Genomic DNA, 17380 nt, shown 5'->3' with positions numbered 1-17380 from the left:
ACAGTGTCTTTAAGAAGAATAAAGTATACAGAAGATGGAGGAAACATATCTTCTGCATCACCCTGGGGTTAAGAAGAAGATCCTTCATGGAGGTCTGGGACCAATGCCCCACTTTCCTCCAGGGACAAAAGTAAGGAGCAGGGAGGGAGCCGGGGGGGGGGGGGTGCACCCTGTGTACTCCTTTGTCTTCTATTATTTGTTGTAATTATGTATGTAAGAATGATTTAACTGCATTACTCTTGGATTTAAGGGCTTATTTCATGCCCCTGAATTGAAATGAAGCTGCAGCCTTAAGTTGATATGTGGGGTTTTTAGGAAATGTGTGAAATCGAAGGGGTGGTATTTGAATTTTTTTTCTGACCGTCTGTGGGAGAATTTTATCTTTGTATATGTTGCTTCTAAGGTCACAAAAAAGGTTTTTTGGATACACGATTCTTAAAAATAAAAGATCTATGTTTTTCAGAGCTTCCTCGCTCTGTGCGATGTGAGAACTGGGTGAATTTTCCAGAAACAAACAGCCTCAGATCTTTATCTGCATCTCCTAATCCCCTCCTGCTTAGTCACTCACCTACTTTCTCTTCTTCCATCCATCCCTTTTTCTCAACAAAGCTCGTGTTCCACTTCCAGACGACGAAGGACAACTTTGAGAGGACAGTGATCGATGACAGTCGTAGAGGCAAGCAGCCCATGGAGATCTTTGTGGGCAAGATGTTCAAGATGGAGGTGTGGGAAGTCCTGCTGACCTCCATGAGGGTTGGCGAGGTGGCAGAGTTCTGGTGTGACGCCATCGTAAGTCCATAACGAGACACGCTCCTCTTTCCCTACTCCTGTGCTCGTCAAGTTCCAGTAAATGCCATAGCAACTTCAAATCAAATTTTAATTAGCATTCACAAGGGTGGACGCTATTCTGGTCCTCATTTTCTTACAAAGGAGTCACCATCTCACAATCTTCAGCATTAGTGACAAAAGCGGCCATTATCCCTGGAGCGTGCAGCGTGTTCTAATCCCTGCAGACGGGGAACAAAAGGGAGCAGATCTGCTCATATAGGCCTGAGACGCCGCTGATAACTTCTCCAGACGGCCGCCAGCCTCAGCTTCTGCTTTCTGACTTTACGACCATTGGCCGCACTCCACAGCTTTGGCAGGAAACTTCAGATTCCTGGTTTACTTTTGTGTTTGTGTTTTCTAGTCCTGTCATAGTGCATCTTGAGTATTGTCCTCTGTGGTCACGAATCAAAGGTTCACAACAGCTACATTCCTCCTTCCTGAATAACAATACAATAATATTGAGCAATGACTTTTGCACCTTCCTTGTGCCTCTTGGTTCTCTAAATGATTCTTGGGGCCTCTAGAGTCCACATCCTCTAAGCAGGGTTGGATTAATGCTTAAGCTTTCTTAGGCTGTAGTCTAGGGCCCTAGCAAAAATGAGCGGCCCCACCCCACCTCGGGCAAACAGTTAAACTTATTACTAATAAACTTAATAGCGATCGATCTGCCAGCAAGCCCACCCCCAGCTGTCGGGTGTGCTTTAGTGCCGACAGCCCTACCCCCGGTTAGTTTTGCTGCCAACAAACCCTCCCTGCTCAGTAAATCTTACCACTCACTGAATAACGGATTATTGACGTTACGCCGTTTTAAATTCTCCCTTGTGTCTCTTTTGGTTCTCTAGGGCGCTGCGTCTAGGGTGAGAGTTTAAATGGCCCCCTACCCGATATATCTGCTCAGTGGAGCTAAAAGACTTTGTGTGGCCGCCCTATACGGTCACAAGCTTCTCCCTGCAGGTTCTGGGAGGCCCATGTCACGTTGGACTTTTCTCTGTCTCTCCGTGGGCAGCACACCGGCTTGTACCCCATCGTCTCCAAGGGCATGCGGCTCATCGCCCAGGGCAAGGACCCCCTGGAAGGGCAGGAGCACATGTGCGGCATGGGAAACATGTTCTACTACAACTGCTCGGGCTTACCAGAGCTGGATGAGCTGACGAAGGAACCCCAGCCGCTCATCTTCATCATGGAACTGCTCTCGGTGGGGCTGCTCAAGCCTTCTTCTTAGCCTGACATGAGAAAACATTTTATAGGGTGATTAATGTACCACAGTCCCTATGACACACTACCATACAAGCAGTGTTGGGCATTTCAGGTGCAGTAGCTACAAATGTAGAGGTTATCAATAAATGATGTATGGAGTGCACAATTATTTACAATTTACATTGCTGCAGAGTGATTTAGAACCGAATCCCTACAAAGACCCGCAAAATATAATCTCTGATGATGTCCCCCCCCAGGTGGGTGACCCCTACTCCTACAAGCGGGAGTCCTGGATGATGGGGAAGGACGAGAAGCTGCAGGTCGTCCCAACGCTGCACCTGCAGGGCAACACCCTGGTCAAGCAGGGCCGCTTCCGTGACGCCGCCAGCACGTACCAGGAGGCCGTGGTGCTCCTGAGGACTGTGCAGTCCAGGGTGCGGGGGGGGGGTGGAGCTTCAGGATGAAGATGACGAGACAAAATACATCACTGACAATACATGTGTTCTCGTGTGTTCTGGTGAACTGGATGTTAGTCTTGCCCCACCTGAAATATCAAGGATACATCGGTTGCATCCTGGGCAAATGAGATCAATCCCATGATTCATTGCACCCGAAGTTCATTCTAGGGAGGCAAGACCACAAGAACGGTCTTTGCATTGTTAGTATTAAGAAACACTCAGAGGAAGGCATAAGCCCAGTGTCCCGTCCACCCAGAGGTCGTTTCCTTTTGCAGGAGATGCCGGGCGACGAGGTCCATGTCAACCTGGAGCGGCTCATCGTCCCGCTCGTGCTGAACTACTGCCAGTGCATGCTGGAGCTGCAGGAGTACTATGAGGTTCTGGAGCACACCACAGAGCTCCTGGAGAAACACAAAGGTTGCTGTCTTCGCCCCTCCCCTCAGCCGTCCCCGCATGGGGTCCCCAGATACCCCTGCCCTTGTTTTTGTGTCCTTGAGAACAGTCAGCCTCCACCCCTGTACTTATCTGCAAAGGCACACAAATGTGTACTCTGACTGGTCCAATAGAAACGTGACATCTTGGCATTGCCACACTGAACAGGAGTCGTCTTATTTTTTTGATCTCCACGGGGAGGGGGGCTGCTCGCTCATAACTCCCCTTGGCCGGGCTCCGCGCCTGTGGCCGGCTTAGGCACCAATCGGTTCCTCTGCCAGTGCGCTTGGCTTCAGCTTCCTGCTAGCAAAGCTAGCTAGCGCATAGCGTGTCCTCCAGATAGCCGCCACACTTTTACCTCCGCTGGCTGGATTCCGCCGGCCACACGCTGCCAGCGCGTCTCGGGGGGGCATGAGAGTCAACAAAGCCAGGTGATTATAATGAGGTTTATGCTACTCGGCCTGGGAAGCTGAGCCAGGAACCTCGCTTCATCTTATTGGGCCCATGAGGATGAGCCCCCGCCCAGCCCAAACCTCAAATCATGGACCTTCCCCAGTGCAACCCCCGTTTGTCATGCTATCCCCATCCACCATCTCTCCCCTTACAGAAGCCCTCTTGGGACGTTTCGTCGCGGTGACTCGGTTCGTGGAAGGAAACTGCAGGGGAAGTAAACAAACAATTTAATTATTGATGAAGTGAGGGAAGCAGGTCAGCTCCTCTGGGGCGGAGGATCTGCAGTAATCCCGCGCCCGGCGTCCATGGGTGGCGACGTGCAGAACGGGGCGGGCTCTCAATTACCCAGGCCTGAGAGCACCGATGCACACTTATGCGTCGAGAAAAAGTGAAGTACACAGTGTTGGGTTCATGCTTAGGATTAAAATACGAAGTCAAGGCCAAGAAAGAGCAGTGGAGTCTGTTTTGTACTTTTAAAATTCAGGGAGGGATATAGTCAGTTGTAGAGCAGACACACACTAACTTAACAACTAAAACATGTCGTCTAGGCGTGTCACAGGCCTCACAAACTGTAATGGGGGGGGGGGGGGTCAGTGCTAGTGGTAAAGCGTCAGGAGTCATTAAAAAAAACATAACATGAAAAGATACAGTTTATTTAACCTTCCCGCCCCCTTAATATGACTAGTGATCCATGGACCCCTGATTTGCAGAATTGTCTCTCATGTATGTTGCTTAGATTGGTCATTTTAAGAGTACGATTGTGACTCATGGATTGTCCATCTCTTCCCTGGCAAGACAATGTCAAGGCCTACTACAAGCGGGCCAAGGCCCACGCGGCGGTGTGGAACAAGACGGAGGCCCGCCAAGACTTCCTCACTGTGGCCAGGCTGGACGTCACCCTGGCAGCGCTGGTGCAGCGAGAGCTGAGGCACCTGGCCGACAGGATGCGGGAGAAGCACCTGGAGGAGAAGAACAGCTACCGGGCCATCCTGCAGGAGAAAGGAGGGCAGACCAGTCTACGAGGGGATGGAGGGAAATGGGAGACCACAGCCCGAGAGGAGGGTGCTGGGGGCACCTCACATGGTCCTGGGGAAGAAAAAACACAGGAGTCAAAAACGGGCCAAAGCGGGAACCAGGAAGCAGCCGGAAAACGCGGAGAAAGGCAGGAAACCTGGCGGGGAGCTTCTGCGCCGACGGAGGGGAAGGACTGGCAGCAAATGCTGCGGCTGGTTCCTCTGCTTCAGGACGAGGGCAACTTCCTGGTCAAAGAGCTCCGCTACCTGGAGGCCGCTGAGAAATACCAGGAGGCTATTGAGTACATTCATTCCCTCAAAGACATGGTAAGGATGGATCACATCTACCTCACACTGGGCTGGAGTCACCACATGATCCCACATCATTTTAACTAAAACCATTTGCAAAGTACAGTACAGTTGGCTGTACAGATATGTAAAGTAATCTTTCTACTGGAGAAAGTCAGGTTAAGTACTTTGCTCAAGGGTGTAATCAACTGCTACCTCCCCATCACCAGCAAAGGTCCTTACCTGGCATGATCTGCTGATGATGTCAACTCTGAGTGTTTCACATTCATATTTAGCACTCCTCAAGTACTCCAGAGACCCCAGATCTCATAAGAACTACCAATTAGCAGCCGACACATGGTAGGCTGAACTCTAAAAGGGTGAAATATTGAGTGTCAGAAAGCGTGGGCTTCATTATGAGAGCTTCACAGGTTCTCTACGTTCCCCTGTCCATCTCCCTCCCGCAAGGTGGACGTTGACCGTAATAAGGAAGACTGGGACTCCCTGGAGAAGCTGCATCTCCCCCTGTCTCTCAACCTCAGCCAGTGCATGCTGGAGCTGGGCGAATACCACCAGGTGCTGGAGACCAACACAAAGCTGCTGAGAAAACACAGAGGTATGGAGTGGGGGGGTCAGCATGATGGCCACTGGGCCACATGGCAGCAGCTGGGAGTCTGAATACCCAGCGTCCTATAAGCAAACTGGTGTGTTCTCAGCAATACTTACTGTTAGGCACGCCCAAAAACACAGCACACCCTACCCCATTTTCAGAGACTTCAGTCTGACTGGAGCGGGTGGAGCTGTTTACATTACTGTCTGGTTTCTGTGACATTGATCTCCTCGATTTCCAAAAATTTGTATTTGAAGTCAAGTTACATAAGAAGGAGAGTAGAACAAGAGAACAAACAATATGATGATAATAATAATAATAATAATAATAATAACAACAACTTAATAATAATAATAGTTAAAGGTCTAAGTTTTGGTTGTCTGTGGTAATAACTATTATCAATGTGATCGTTCTGCCCTGGGATTTAAGGTTTGTCAAGTAGGATGATTTATTTGTCTGCTCTTGCATGAGAATTTTTCACCTAGTTTATGAATAGTTTTTTTTTTCGTCTCCCTGACCCACTACAGGGAACCTGAAGGCGATGTTCCAGTCTGCGCGGGCTCACGCAGCTCTGCACCAGGAGAACGAGGCCCGCAAGTCCTTTGCTCACATCGCCAAGCTGGACCCCAAGTTGAAGCCCATTGCCTGTATGGAGCTGAAAAAGATGAGCGAGAGCATCCGGGCCAAGCATGTGCTGGAGAAGAGGAGCTACTGGGCAGTGGCGGAGGAGAGGTGGGGTCAAGGCGGACCGGGGAAAAATGGGGAAGCGATTCAGCAGGGGAAGGAAGCAGGGGCCCTCAGAGAGGATAGAGTGCAGCTTGTAAGGACCACGAAGAACAGGGAGAGCAAAGATGGGCATGAAACCACAAAGACGACAGAATCACTGCTAGGTCCCAGTGTGGAAATGGCATCAGAGAATCAAAGAACAGTTGACCCCTGTGTGGAAATGGCACGAGAGAACCAAAGAACAGTGGACCACGGTATGAAAATGGCATCAGAGAATCAAAGAACAGTGGATGACAGTGTGAAAATGGCATCAGAGAATCAAAGAACAGTGGACCAAATTGTGGAAATGGCATCAGAGAATCAAAGAACAGTGGACCACAGTGTGGAAATGGCATCAGAGTATCAAAGAACAGTGGACCAAATTGTGGAAATTGCATCAGAGAATCAAAGAACAGTGGACCACAGTGTGGAAATCGCATCAGAGAATCAAAGAACAGTTGACCCCTGTGTGGAAATGGCACCAGAGAACCAAAGAACAGTGGACCACAGTGTGGAAATGGCATCAGAGAATCAAAGAACAGTTGACCCCTGTGTGGAAATGGCACCAGAGAACCAAAGAACAGTGGATGACAGTGTGAAAATGGCATCAGAGAATCAAAGATCACTGGACCACAGTGTAGAAATCACATCAGAGAATCAAAGAACAGTGGACCACAGTGTGGAAATGGCACCAGAGAATCAAAGAACAGTGGATGACAGTGTGAAAATGGCATCACAGAATCAAAGATCACTGGACCCCAGTATGGAAATGGAATCAGAGAACCAAAGAACAGTGGACCACAGTGTGGAAATGGCACCAGAGAACCAAAGAACAGGGGACCACGGTATGAAAATGGCATCAGAGAATCAAAGAACTGTGGATGACAGTGTGAAAATGGCATCAGAGAATCAAAGAACAGTGGATGACAGTGTGAAAATGGCATCAGAGAATCAAAGATCACTGGACCACAGTGTGGAAATCGCATCAGAGAATCAAAGAACAGCGGACCAAAGTGTGGAAATGGCATCAGAGAATCAAAGAACAGTGGACCACAGTGTGGAAATGGCACCAGAGAATCAAAGAACAGTGGACCAAAGTGTGGAAATGGCATCAGAGAATCAAAGAACAGTGGACCACAGTGTGGAAATGGCATCAGAGAATCAAAGAACAGTGGACCACTGTGGAAATGGCATCAGAGAATCAAAGAACAGTGGATGACAGTGTGAAAATGGCATCAGAGAATCAAAGAACAGTTGACCCCTGTCTGGAAATGGCACCAGAGAACCTAAGAACAGTGGACCCCAGTATGGAAATGGAATCAGAGAATCAAAGAACAGTGGACCACAGTGTGGAAATGGTACCAGAGAACCAAAGAACAGTGGACCACGGTATGAAAATGGCATCAGAGAATCAAAGAACAGTGGACCAAAGTGTGCAAATGGGATCAGAGAATCAAAGACCAGTAGATCCCAGTGTGGAAATGTCATCAGATAGCCAAAGAACAGTAGACCCCAGTGTGGAAATAGCACCAGAAAACTGAAGTACAGTGGACCCCAATGAAGTGAGGATGTCAGAGAACCAAAGAACAGTGGACCCCAAAAAAGAAATGGCACCAGAAAACTGAAGAATAGTGGACCCCAATGTGGAGATGGTATCTGAGAACTGGTGAAATGTGAACCCTAGTGTGGAAATAGTACGGTGCACCCCATGGGGAGAGAGTGTCAGAGAATTCACCTGGAGAAAAGGACAATAGACACACAGATTTGATTATCAGTATAGAAGCGTAATGCCTCCAGCACAAAGATTTGAGTACAGGACACCTTGGAACCCTCGCAGTCAGACATGGGCAGTGCCAAGGCCATCTGGGAATTGGGCGATGACCTAGGTCATGGAGACCCGGAACACTCAGCTGGGTGATATCACATCAATGGAACAAAGTGAATGGGAGAGGGTGTTTGCTGAGATGGATATCAGCAATGAGGATGGGAGGGGCTGACTTGAGAAAGACAAGTGCACTGGTCGAGGAGGAGCAGGAATGCATCAGACTGACACTACAAATAACATTCATCAAAAAAACACAAATTCAGGTTCCGAGTAAACAGAACTGAAGCAGGAGGCAATAACATTGTAATAAGCAAAATAAATAGATAAACCTTGAGAAGTTTTATGAGTTCTAGGCTGAATAAACAGAGAACTTCCACACCAGGTATTGCTTATGACAAATACAAATTTATTTCTGTACACGTCAGTAGAAAGCAACCATTTATAATCTTTCCATTTTGAAAATCACTTCTTTTTAGTTTCTACAAAAACAAATTGTGTCATTATTGAATGAAAACAAAAGTGAGAATAAATACATTTCCAAACAGTGACACAAAAAAAAATCACACTGTCATCAGACAAAAGGAGGGAGGAGGAGAGCAAATTAGCTGTTTGCTTTGAAATTATAACGTGGTAGCAGCTGAGAGAGAACATGAGCACTTCCTGCTGTAAATCCATGGGATTCACACACAGACACAGCAAATACAGGGGTCACATGACCTCCCCTTGATCCAATACATTAATAAATGTGAGCAGGTTCCTATAAGGGTGGGAACTGTGAAGTCCTCCCTGATAGGTTACTTCTCAACAATATGTTTCTCAGTCACGAATCACGCTCCACTTCCTGGCTGAGCTGTCATATACTGAAAATGCAGTTAGCTGTGCTTATTTATGTTCACCAAATACAATAAAAGGTTCAATGACCCAAGGATATGCAGGTATGTGTGATTTCAAGCACCTGGGAAAAACACTGATGACTCTCATATCCCTCTGTGGTGAAGTGATGCTGATCTTGAAGAGTGATGGGGGTGGGGGGGGGGTCAACACAGAGGCACAACGATGGTGGGCTAGATGCTCCGCCAGCCGCTCAATCACCTTAACATATGGAGATTTGTTATTTCTACAAAACACGACCCCTCCTTGAAAGCATTCTGTAGCTGGGGCACCCATGGAGACAGTTGCCTAGTAACCAAATCACAACAAGCAGCAATCTCTGCGTGTGGAGGTACGGAACAATGGGTAGAAAAGCCATACAGATGTGGAATGAGATTATTGCCGACATTCGTGTTTGACGGTGAGGTCGGTGTACCCCATTGGGGTGACCAGCCCTGCTGAACTACATATCCTGAATTCATACAATAACACACTTCAGTCTGGGACGAGTCCGTTAAATGGCGCTGGTGCTGCCTTTGAAAGCTGGAAAGTTTTCAGTGGTATCCTAACCAGCTTCCTCACGCTACTCTGTTTGTCACCTGCTTTTCCTGGTTTTCACCACAGAATCACCATCAAGCGCCCTTCAGTTCACCATAAGACATTTCCTTCCCAGTTGTGAAGATGAGAAGTGAAAATGGCTCGTGTGCATTTATGGTGTCCACACACCACCACGCACAAATGTCACTGGGACAGTGGTAAAGGAGACCCAGGGTTGCACCGTCTTCCGCTGAATCTCCCAGGGTTTTAAGGCATGTGAACTGTGCTTAAAGTTCTTTATTTCACCTGGGGCCAGCAACTCTGTCTGGCCCAGGTAGGCAGCCTTAGCACCCGGTGGGGTGGGGGCAGGGGGGGGGGGGTCAGCAGGGGTGTGGCTGATAAAAACGCACCACCTGACAGTGACAGTCACTTACAGCTCTGCGCGCTCGATGCCTTTGCCAGCATGTGCACACGCAGTCTGTCCATTCTCTGCCGCAGTGGGAAGGAGTTCAAGGAAACCGAGACACTGGGGACAACAGACCACCTCTCTGTCCCCTTGGGGACAACAGACCACCCCTCTGTCCCCTGTGCAGATTGAGCTCAGTTTCGTGCTGCATGAGTTAAAAAAAAATAAAAAAGCTTCGCAGCTCATATGGACCCAAAGCTGGTAAACACAGTGTTGACACAGCAATGAGCTTCTGGAACCACACTGGTGTCGAGGCTGGAACACGAGGCGCTTGATGGATGTGGGTCACATGGTCCAGCTGCAGTCTCTCCCGGGGAACTCTGGGTAAAGGAAACAGATAATATTAAAAAAATTCACTGTCCACAGCTGAGGGGGGTGGGGGGGGGGGTTGATAAAATGTACAGGGAGTGGAGAAAGAGGTTAATCGTCAATACAGGGGATGAGAGGTATAATCATTTAGATGGCTCTGTGTACGATGTGCTGACAGACGCCTATATGGTCATAAACAGGCATTTTGTGCCAGTTTATCAGCATGTCGATTATCTCTTCAGCGTGCATCTGTAGGGCAGCATCGATCTCTCCTCTCCTAGGTCCTTGCATCTGCTCCTGGGTGCTCATTTCTGTCACCATGGTAAGCATTTTCTCGGTGACCTAATGCATAGTCAGTGAGAGTGTGTGCGTGACGCATTTCCTGCGGGATCCCCCACAGCACCTGCCGGACCACAGTAAGCAGATCCACTCCCTGCCTGAAAGCCACAAGTCTCCTCCTCCTCCCGCGCCTCTACTGGCTGCTGTCTTACCCTCTGTTGAGCATGGAAAGTCCTTCTCCTTCACTCACGAGCGAGGAGCGGCCTGCCTCTCGGGCCTCATCCTGGATGCGCCTGCCTCCGACGGGAAGACATTACGCAGCTGCTCGATGACCTCCTGCAGCTGCAGCACCGTGTCACGTTGGCCCTCATTCTCATCATCCCCTGTGGAGAGGAGGGGCCACAGTCTGCCTCAGCTCAGAGGAGGCGCCACAGTCTACTTCAGCTCAGAGGAGGGGCCACAGCCTGCCTCAGCTCAGAGGAGGGGCCACAGTCTGCCTCAGCTCAGAGGAGGAGCCACAGTCTGCCTCAGCTCAGAGGAGGCGCCACAGTCTACTTCAGCTCAGAGGAGGGGCCACAGTCTGCCTCAGCTCAGAGGAGGGGCCACAGTCTGCCTCAGCTCAGAGCAGGGCCCACAGTCTGCCTTAGCTCAGAGGAGGGCCCACAGTCTGCCTCAGCTCAGAGGAGGGGCCACAGTCTGCCTCAGGTCGGAGGAGGGGCCACAGTCTGCCTCAGGTCGGAGGAGGGGCCACAGTCTGCCTCAGCTCAGAGGAGGGGCCACAGTCTGCCTCAGCTCAGAGGAGTGGCCACAGTCTACTTCAGCTCAGAGGAGGGGCCACAGTCTGCCTCAGCTCAGAGGAGGGGCCACAGTCTGCCTCAGCTCAGAGGAGGGGCCACAGTCTGCTTCAGCTCTGAGAAGGGGCCACAGTCTGCCTCAGCTCAGAGGATTGGCCACTGTCTGCCTCAGCTCAGAGGAGGGGCCACAGTCTGCCTCAGGTCGGAGGAGGGGCCACAGTCTGCTTCAGCTCAGAGGAGGGGCCACAGTCTGCCTCAGCTCAGAGGAGGGGCCACAGTCTGCCTCAGCCCTGAGAAGGGGCCACAGTCTGCCTCAGCTCTGAGAAGGGGCCACAGTCTGCCTCAGCTCGGAGTAGGGGCCACAGTCTGCCTCAGCTCAGAGGGGCCACAGAGGGTCAAGGCTGCTGTCACACCATCCCCATCCTCAGACCTCCTCCCCCCGTCTCACCAGCGTCCTCTGTGTCTGGAGTCTCTCGGCTGTGCCGTCGCCGTGGGTAACCGCCCGCCGACACAGGCGAAGACAGGGAGGACGCTGTTGATCCATTGGCCTCCGAATCATCTTTGGGCTGGAAAGAAAAAAAGGAGCAGCTTTGCTGGATTACCACAAGTAACAAAACATCTTCCTCAGCCTTAATTTTAAGAGCTACATTTTAAATAAACCTTAAGATTAACTGAGGAATCAAATCTGCTTTTTAAAGGCAGAGTCACTGTGAGTGATTTAATCTGCACGACACTGAGAGGAGCTCCTACCGCCTGGTGAAACTCCTGCCTACAGCCAGACACCTACACCTTCAGCACAGTGTGACACCCCCGACCAGAGCATTCCTACTCCAGACCACACACTACTCGCCTGACCCAAATAGCCCTTCCCCTAATATTGTTTGTCCCTGTTTAATCTACCTCGATTTAACAGCTTTTGTACTTTAATTGCGTTATCTCGGACGTCAATCTAAACCCTCTAAAGAATGTGTGGTTGTTTTTTGGTGAGTGACAGGTATCACTCACCATCGGTCCCATAATGTTTCATTTCTTTCTCACCCCCCCAACATAGCTTTCTCCATACATAATCCACTGTCCTCTTCATCATTCATATAATCCTTTTAATCCAACACCTATTATGCCAATACAACAATTTAGTCCTTCACAATGCATCTGCCCCTTTCCTACTCTACCCACTCCCCCATCTCAGTCCCACAATGCAGCTCTCCCTGTCTCTCACACTCCACATTTCACTTCTCCATCTCATACCCATAATGCACTTCTCAAAGCCTCTCTCACATCATAGGTGTTTCTTCATAGGTGACCCCCCCCTACCTGACCCCCTCCATCCCCAGCCCGCACTCAAACCTGAAGCAGCAGCTCTCTGAGCCTCTGCAGCTGGGACTCCAGCTGCTTATTGTGGTCCTCCAGGATCTGCATGCGCGTCTCCAGCCGGGTCTTGTGTTGCCTCAGCACCCGCGCCTCCGCCAGCAGCTCCTCGTCCTGGTGACTCGCTGGTGATCCTGGCGGACCTCCCAGTAGCTGCGGCGAGGCCGCAGCCTCCTCATGCCTCCACTTCAGACGCCGGTACTCCCCCTGCAGGACCCTAGAGGGATAGAATCCTCATCAAAGTGATTGTCCATCTCTTCTCAGCTTGCTGGACTAACACCAGACAAAGTCTGACAGACATTTAGCTCATTCTGGTTCATCTTTGCCATTTTTGTGTCTCAGTGGGCAGCACTGTGGCCCAAACTGCTGAGTCTATGAGGTTCATGCCCAGCAAACTGTGTGTGCCTGATCCAAGCGTGCTCCTCTAGGGAGGAGTCCTCCTCCTACAGCCCAAGGAGGTGGATTTTTGAGTCTAAATTGGTTGTTTGCTCTGTGATGAGCCTGCATCCCGTCCGCTGCGTTTCTGCCACGTGTCCTGCGCACCTGCTGTAGGTTCCGAGCTCGCTTTGGCCCTGTACCAGGTAAACACTCATGCAAAATAAATGCATGGATGCTGGGACAAGTCGAATTTTCATTTATGACCATTATTCCCATAACACACTGCGGATCTGTGTAAATTTAGCATCCCACTGATGTCCATCTGCCCAATGTTTAGATGCAGTCAGAGAGTGATCTCGCTTTTGCAAATAACCAGTAGGCACCCTGCTAACTGCCCTCAATCTCATACCTATATTGCATCAATATTGTATTATATGTTTTAGGTTAGGCATCATTCCTTCCAAATCGTCAATGAAACGCGTTGTAAATAAAACCCTTTGCACCAGGATTAAGCTGGCCGTATGCTTCAGATGAAATCGACAGAATTGACGTCGTTTTGGCAACACGGCATGGTATACACTGTAATCACCACAGTGAACGCAATGAAATCACCGCCTACACAGGATGCCCAAGCCAAACTTTTTCACACGTTCTGATCCCACCCACTGTCCACGACTGGCTGACATAAATGTGATGCTATGGGGTTGGTCAGCAGGACTCATTATGCAGCTACCAGCATGCTTTGCACCACACCACACAATAGGTATTAATATGTGTATCCCTGTTTTTATATTAATTGTGATTGTTGTAACTGTGTAATGTTTGCCACATGATATGTGAGTGTTGTTACCGTGTAACCGTGAGTGTCATGTAAATTGCTGGTTTCCCAGTCTGTGCCACTGCTAGCATTACACCAATAGTGGATGTTAAGAAAGAGAGCGACTTCCATTTTAAATGTGCTGTCATCTCCTGGACATCTTGGCTTTCCCAAATTCAACGTGTTCCTGAGTCAACAAGAGAGGGGCTTGTGTTTCATTTCTATAACCAATCATAGTCTTCATCGTATGATATTATGACACTGGTCTTTTTTTTCTCATTTTCAAACCAGCCAGCAAGCGGCAGCTAGTGTGAGGCTCAGTGGGCTAAGCCTCTGTGCCTGTGATCAGAAGTTTGCTAATTCAAGCCCAGCCTTGTCAGACACACGCACATGGGCCCTCAAGCAAAATCCTTAACACCTACTTTATTATTATTATCATCATCATGATGAAATAAAGATGCACCTTTACATCTCTCCATTGTGCCTTTGCAGATACCATGTTCCCATGTTATGTGTCCCTAACATGTACCTTAACAATACACAGATACTTTAGGAATCCGTGCACCTTGCCACGTAAGAGGAAACACTGGTTTTAATTAATGCGGTGATGTCATACAATGAAGACTGTGATTGGTTAAAGAAGTGTAATGCAAGCCCCTCCCTAGTTGACCCAAGAACAGGTTGAACTCAGGAAAATCAGGATGTGTATCATGCACTTGCCACAGTTTGTTTATTTGTGCTCTGTATGGGGGTCTGCTGCGTCAAAAACATTTGGCGTCCTCTAGGGTTGTGGCGTGACAGAACGAACAAGGCAGCAGCGTTTAAGTTTCATTTTAAGTATGCGACAGATTGTTCTCGCTGACATGTTCATTTTCGTTTTGTCTTGATGTTGTTTGAAGTATATGGCCACCTTTAGAGTGAAGATTAAAAAACAAACTGAATAACAACAGAGAACACAGTCCTCGAAATTTTGCCTCGGGTCTGAAGTCAGTTTCATAACATTTCATACATTTCTGAACACCGTACATCACTGTCTGGGTACACACTCTTATCGTTTGATTCCTTCTATGGGAATCTGACAGAAACTTAACACAGATAAAGAATTACATGGCTTCATGTGCTGGTAAATCGACAGCCGAGCCCCGGAACAGTGGGTATCAGATGGAGGGGAACCCCAAGGTTCCTGGCACTTTCCTGGAACATTAGAGCCGACGGCAACTGATCCCGCACCCACCTGTTCTCGTTCTCCAGCCGCTCCAGCGTCCTCTGCAGCTCGTCCTTGTCCCCACAGTCGATGGCGCCCAAGATATGCTGTCCCGTGGGGGAGTCCAGATCGAGGGCAGCACTGGAGTGACGGAGGAGGTACTGATCTTCATCCCTGACTCCCCCCACAGAGGAGACAGCACACTGAACTGCACTGACGCCGAGCCACGGGCCCTGACAGCATGGCTCAGACTAACGAAGGACGGACAGCCATGCTGATCCTGCCACATTCACAGCACCAGCACAGACCCAGACCACAATGGTGCCAGCAGACACACAGATACTGAGCTGCACGCCCCAGCAGCATGGGCAGAACTGACACGGGCAGTACAGACGAGCTCATCCTGTCACATTCACAGCAGCAGTACACACTGCTCAGCAACACTGACCGCTGAATCATAGACTGACAAACAGCCAAATACTGGGGCAGGACAGAGGTGACTCACAGCACAGACACAGATTGTGCTGACATCAAACAGCGATGACAGATCCAATGTGGATATGATAAACTGATCTAAACATCACCAGTTCTCCAATTCATTGACTTCACACTCCCTGACATGCCATTACTCTCCAACACCCCTTTACACTCCCCGACACCACCCAAAATCTCCAACACCCCTTTACACTCCCCGACACCACCCAAAAACTCCAACAACCCTTTACACTCCCTGACACCATCCAGATACTCCAGCACCCCTTTGCACTCCCCGACACCACCCAAACACTCTAACACCCCTTTACACTCCCTGACACCACCCAAACACTCCAACACCCCTTTACACTCCCCGACACCATCCAGATACTCCAGCACCCCTTTACACTCCCCGACACCACCCAAACACTCTAACACCCCTTTACACTCCCCGACACCCTTTCACACTCCCCAAACAACCCCCCAAACACTCAAAAACCCCTTTCACTCATTGACACCCCACTCATTGACATTCCCCAACACCATTTCACTCTCCACACCCCTTAACACTCCTTGTCACCCCTTTACACATTTCTCAGCACTCCTTAACATTTCAAGACAGCACTCCTCTTTGTTAGCCATGTGTCACTTCTCTCCCTCCTGTTATTCAAGCAAACCTCCTCCTCCCCCTCCAAGCCATCACTGTGTTTTTGAGTCTTCCAGTTGCTCCTGATGAGCCTCTGTTTAATCCTCTCCATATGAGGAGGGGGGAGATTCATTCTGCTCCTGACTGTGCCCACCACAGGGGTCACTTAAAAAAATAACATAAAAAACAGTGTTCATTTTTCGTTCATTTGGACTCATTTGCCACCCCCCTGTCTCCAATACGCCCCAAGGAGGAGGAAATCCATGGTTGAGTAGGGGTGGCAAGGGCGTGGGTGGGGGGGTGTTTCACTGTGTACTCACAGGCTTTCGTCGGGAGACAGGCTGCCTGTGAAGAAGGTGCAGGTCTGGTTCTCCATCTCTGCCAGTCTGGGGGAGGGGGAGCACAGAGGGGAGAGAGTGGGGAGTGAGGGATGATGGGTACGAGCTCCAAAATCTTTTACTACATTATGCAATGTAACATATTTCACCATATTACACAGTGTTACTGTAATACATTTAATCACATCACACAGCATCATGCTTAACCAGGAGATGGTCATGGACTTCAGAAAGGAGCATCAGAGGATGTACACACCTCCCAAGATTTTTGGGACTCCAGTGGATTGAGTTAGCAGGTACTTCGGAGTACACATCTCTGAGGACCTGACATGGACAATGTGCACCACCCTAGTGCAGAAAGCTATGCAGCGACTGTATCACCTGAGGCAGCAGAGGAAATTCAAAAATGTCCTCTGCACTGCAAAAACCCTTCTACAGTGCTAACGTGGGATCTGTGCTCTCTGGGAGCATCACTGCCTGGTATGGCAGCTGCAGCTCCGAGGACCACAGAGTCCTGCGGAGGGTGATGCGGAGTGCCAAGCAAATCACCAGGACCCATCAGGAAGTCTGTATTCAACATCCAGGGCAGTAAGCATTATCAGAGACACTCAGCACCCTGCAGGACATCTACATCCAGCGATGTAGGTCCAGGCCATTAAGCATTATCAGAGACACTCAGCACCCTGCAGGACATCTACATCCAGCGATGTAGGTCCAGGCCATTAAGCATTATCAGAGAAACTCAGCACCCTGCAGGACATCTACATCCAGTGATGTAGGTCCAGGGCAGTAAGCATTATCAGAGACACTCAGCACCCTGCAGGACATCTACATCCAGCGATGTAGGTCCAGGGCAGTAAGCATTATCAGAGACACTCACCAACCTGCAGGACATCTACATCCAGCGATGTAGGTCCAGGGCAGTAAGCATTATCAGAGACACTCACCAACCTGCAGGACATCTACATCCAGCGATGTAGGTCCAAGCCATTAAGCATTATCAGAGACACTCACCAACCTGCAGGACATCT

General features: G+C 49.5%; 2 protein-coding genes across 6 annotated transcripts in view; one reads left to right on the top strand and one right to left on the bottom strand.

Annotated features, from left to right (window-relative positions):
- The first annotated feature begins 34 nt into the window (after positions 1-34).
- Positions 35-9874, top strand: LOC111848128 (uncharacterized). The gene is made up of 9 exons (XM_023819902.2): positions 35-130; positions 610-789; positions 1835-2023; positions 2283-2459; positions 2759-2900; positions 4164-4708; positions 5138-5285; positions 5807-6889; positions 9870-9874. The coding sequence occupies exons 1-9, from the start codon at positions 35-37 to the stop codon at positions 9872-9874; spliced, it is 2565 nt and encodes an 854-aa protein (XP_023675670.2).
- Positions 8255-17380, bottom strand: part of drp2 (dystrophin related protein 2) — a 64938-nt gene continuing 55812 nt past the window's right edge. For 2 of the 5 annotated variants that reach the window (XM_023819917.2, XM_023819920.2), the window contains exons 18-23: positions 16332-16397; positions 14922-15065; positions 12472-12709; positions 11573-11690; positions 10543-10713; positions 8255-10062 (exon numbers count right to left, since the gene is read on the bottom strand). In XM_023819917.2, coding sequence (XP_023675685.1) covers positions 10577-10713; positions 11573-11690; positions 12472-12709; positions 14922-15065; positions 16332-16397 — 703 coding nt within the window. In that variant the 3' untranslated portion in view covers positions 8255-10062; positions 10543-10576. Of the gene's footprint in view, positions 10063-10542; positions 10714-11572; positions 11691-12471; positions 12710-14921; positions 16177-16331; positions 16398-17380 lie in introns of those variants that run through there. The other 3 variants (XM_023819918.2, XM_023819922.2, XM_023819921.2) reach the window with 3 other exon arrangements.

This window comes from Paramormyrops kingsleyae, chromosome 10, assembly GCF_048594095.1.
Source record: "Paramormyrops kingsleyae isolate MSU_618 chromosome 10, PKINGS_0.4, whole genome shotgun sequence".
Lineage (NCBI taxonomy): Eukaryota > Metazoa > Chordata > Actinopteri > Osteoglossiformes > Mormyridae > Paramormyrops > Paramormyrops kingsleyae.
Note: the sequence above shows the minus strand (reverse complement) of the source record. Positions and strands in the feature narration are given on the sequence as shown.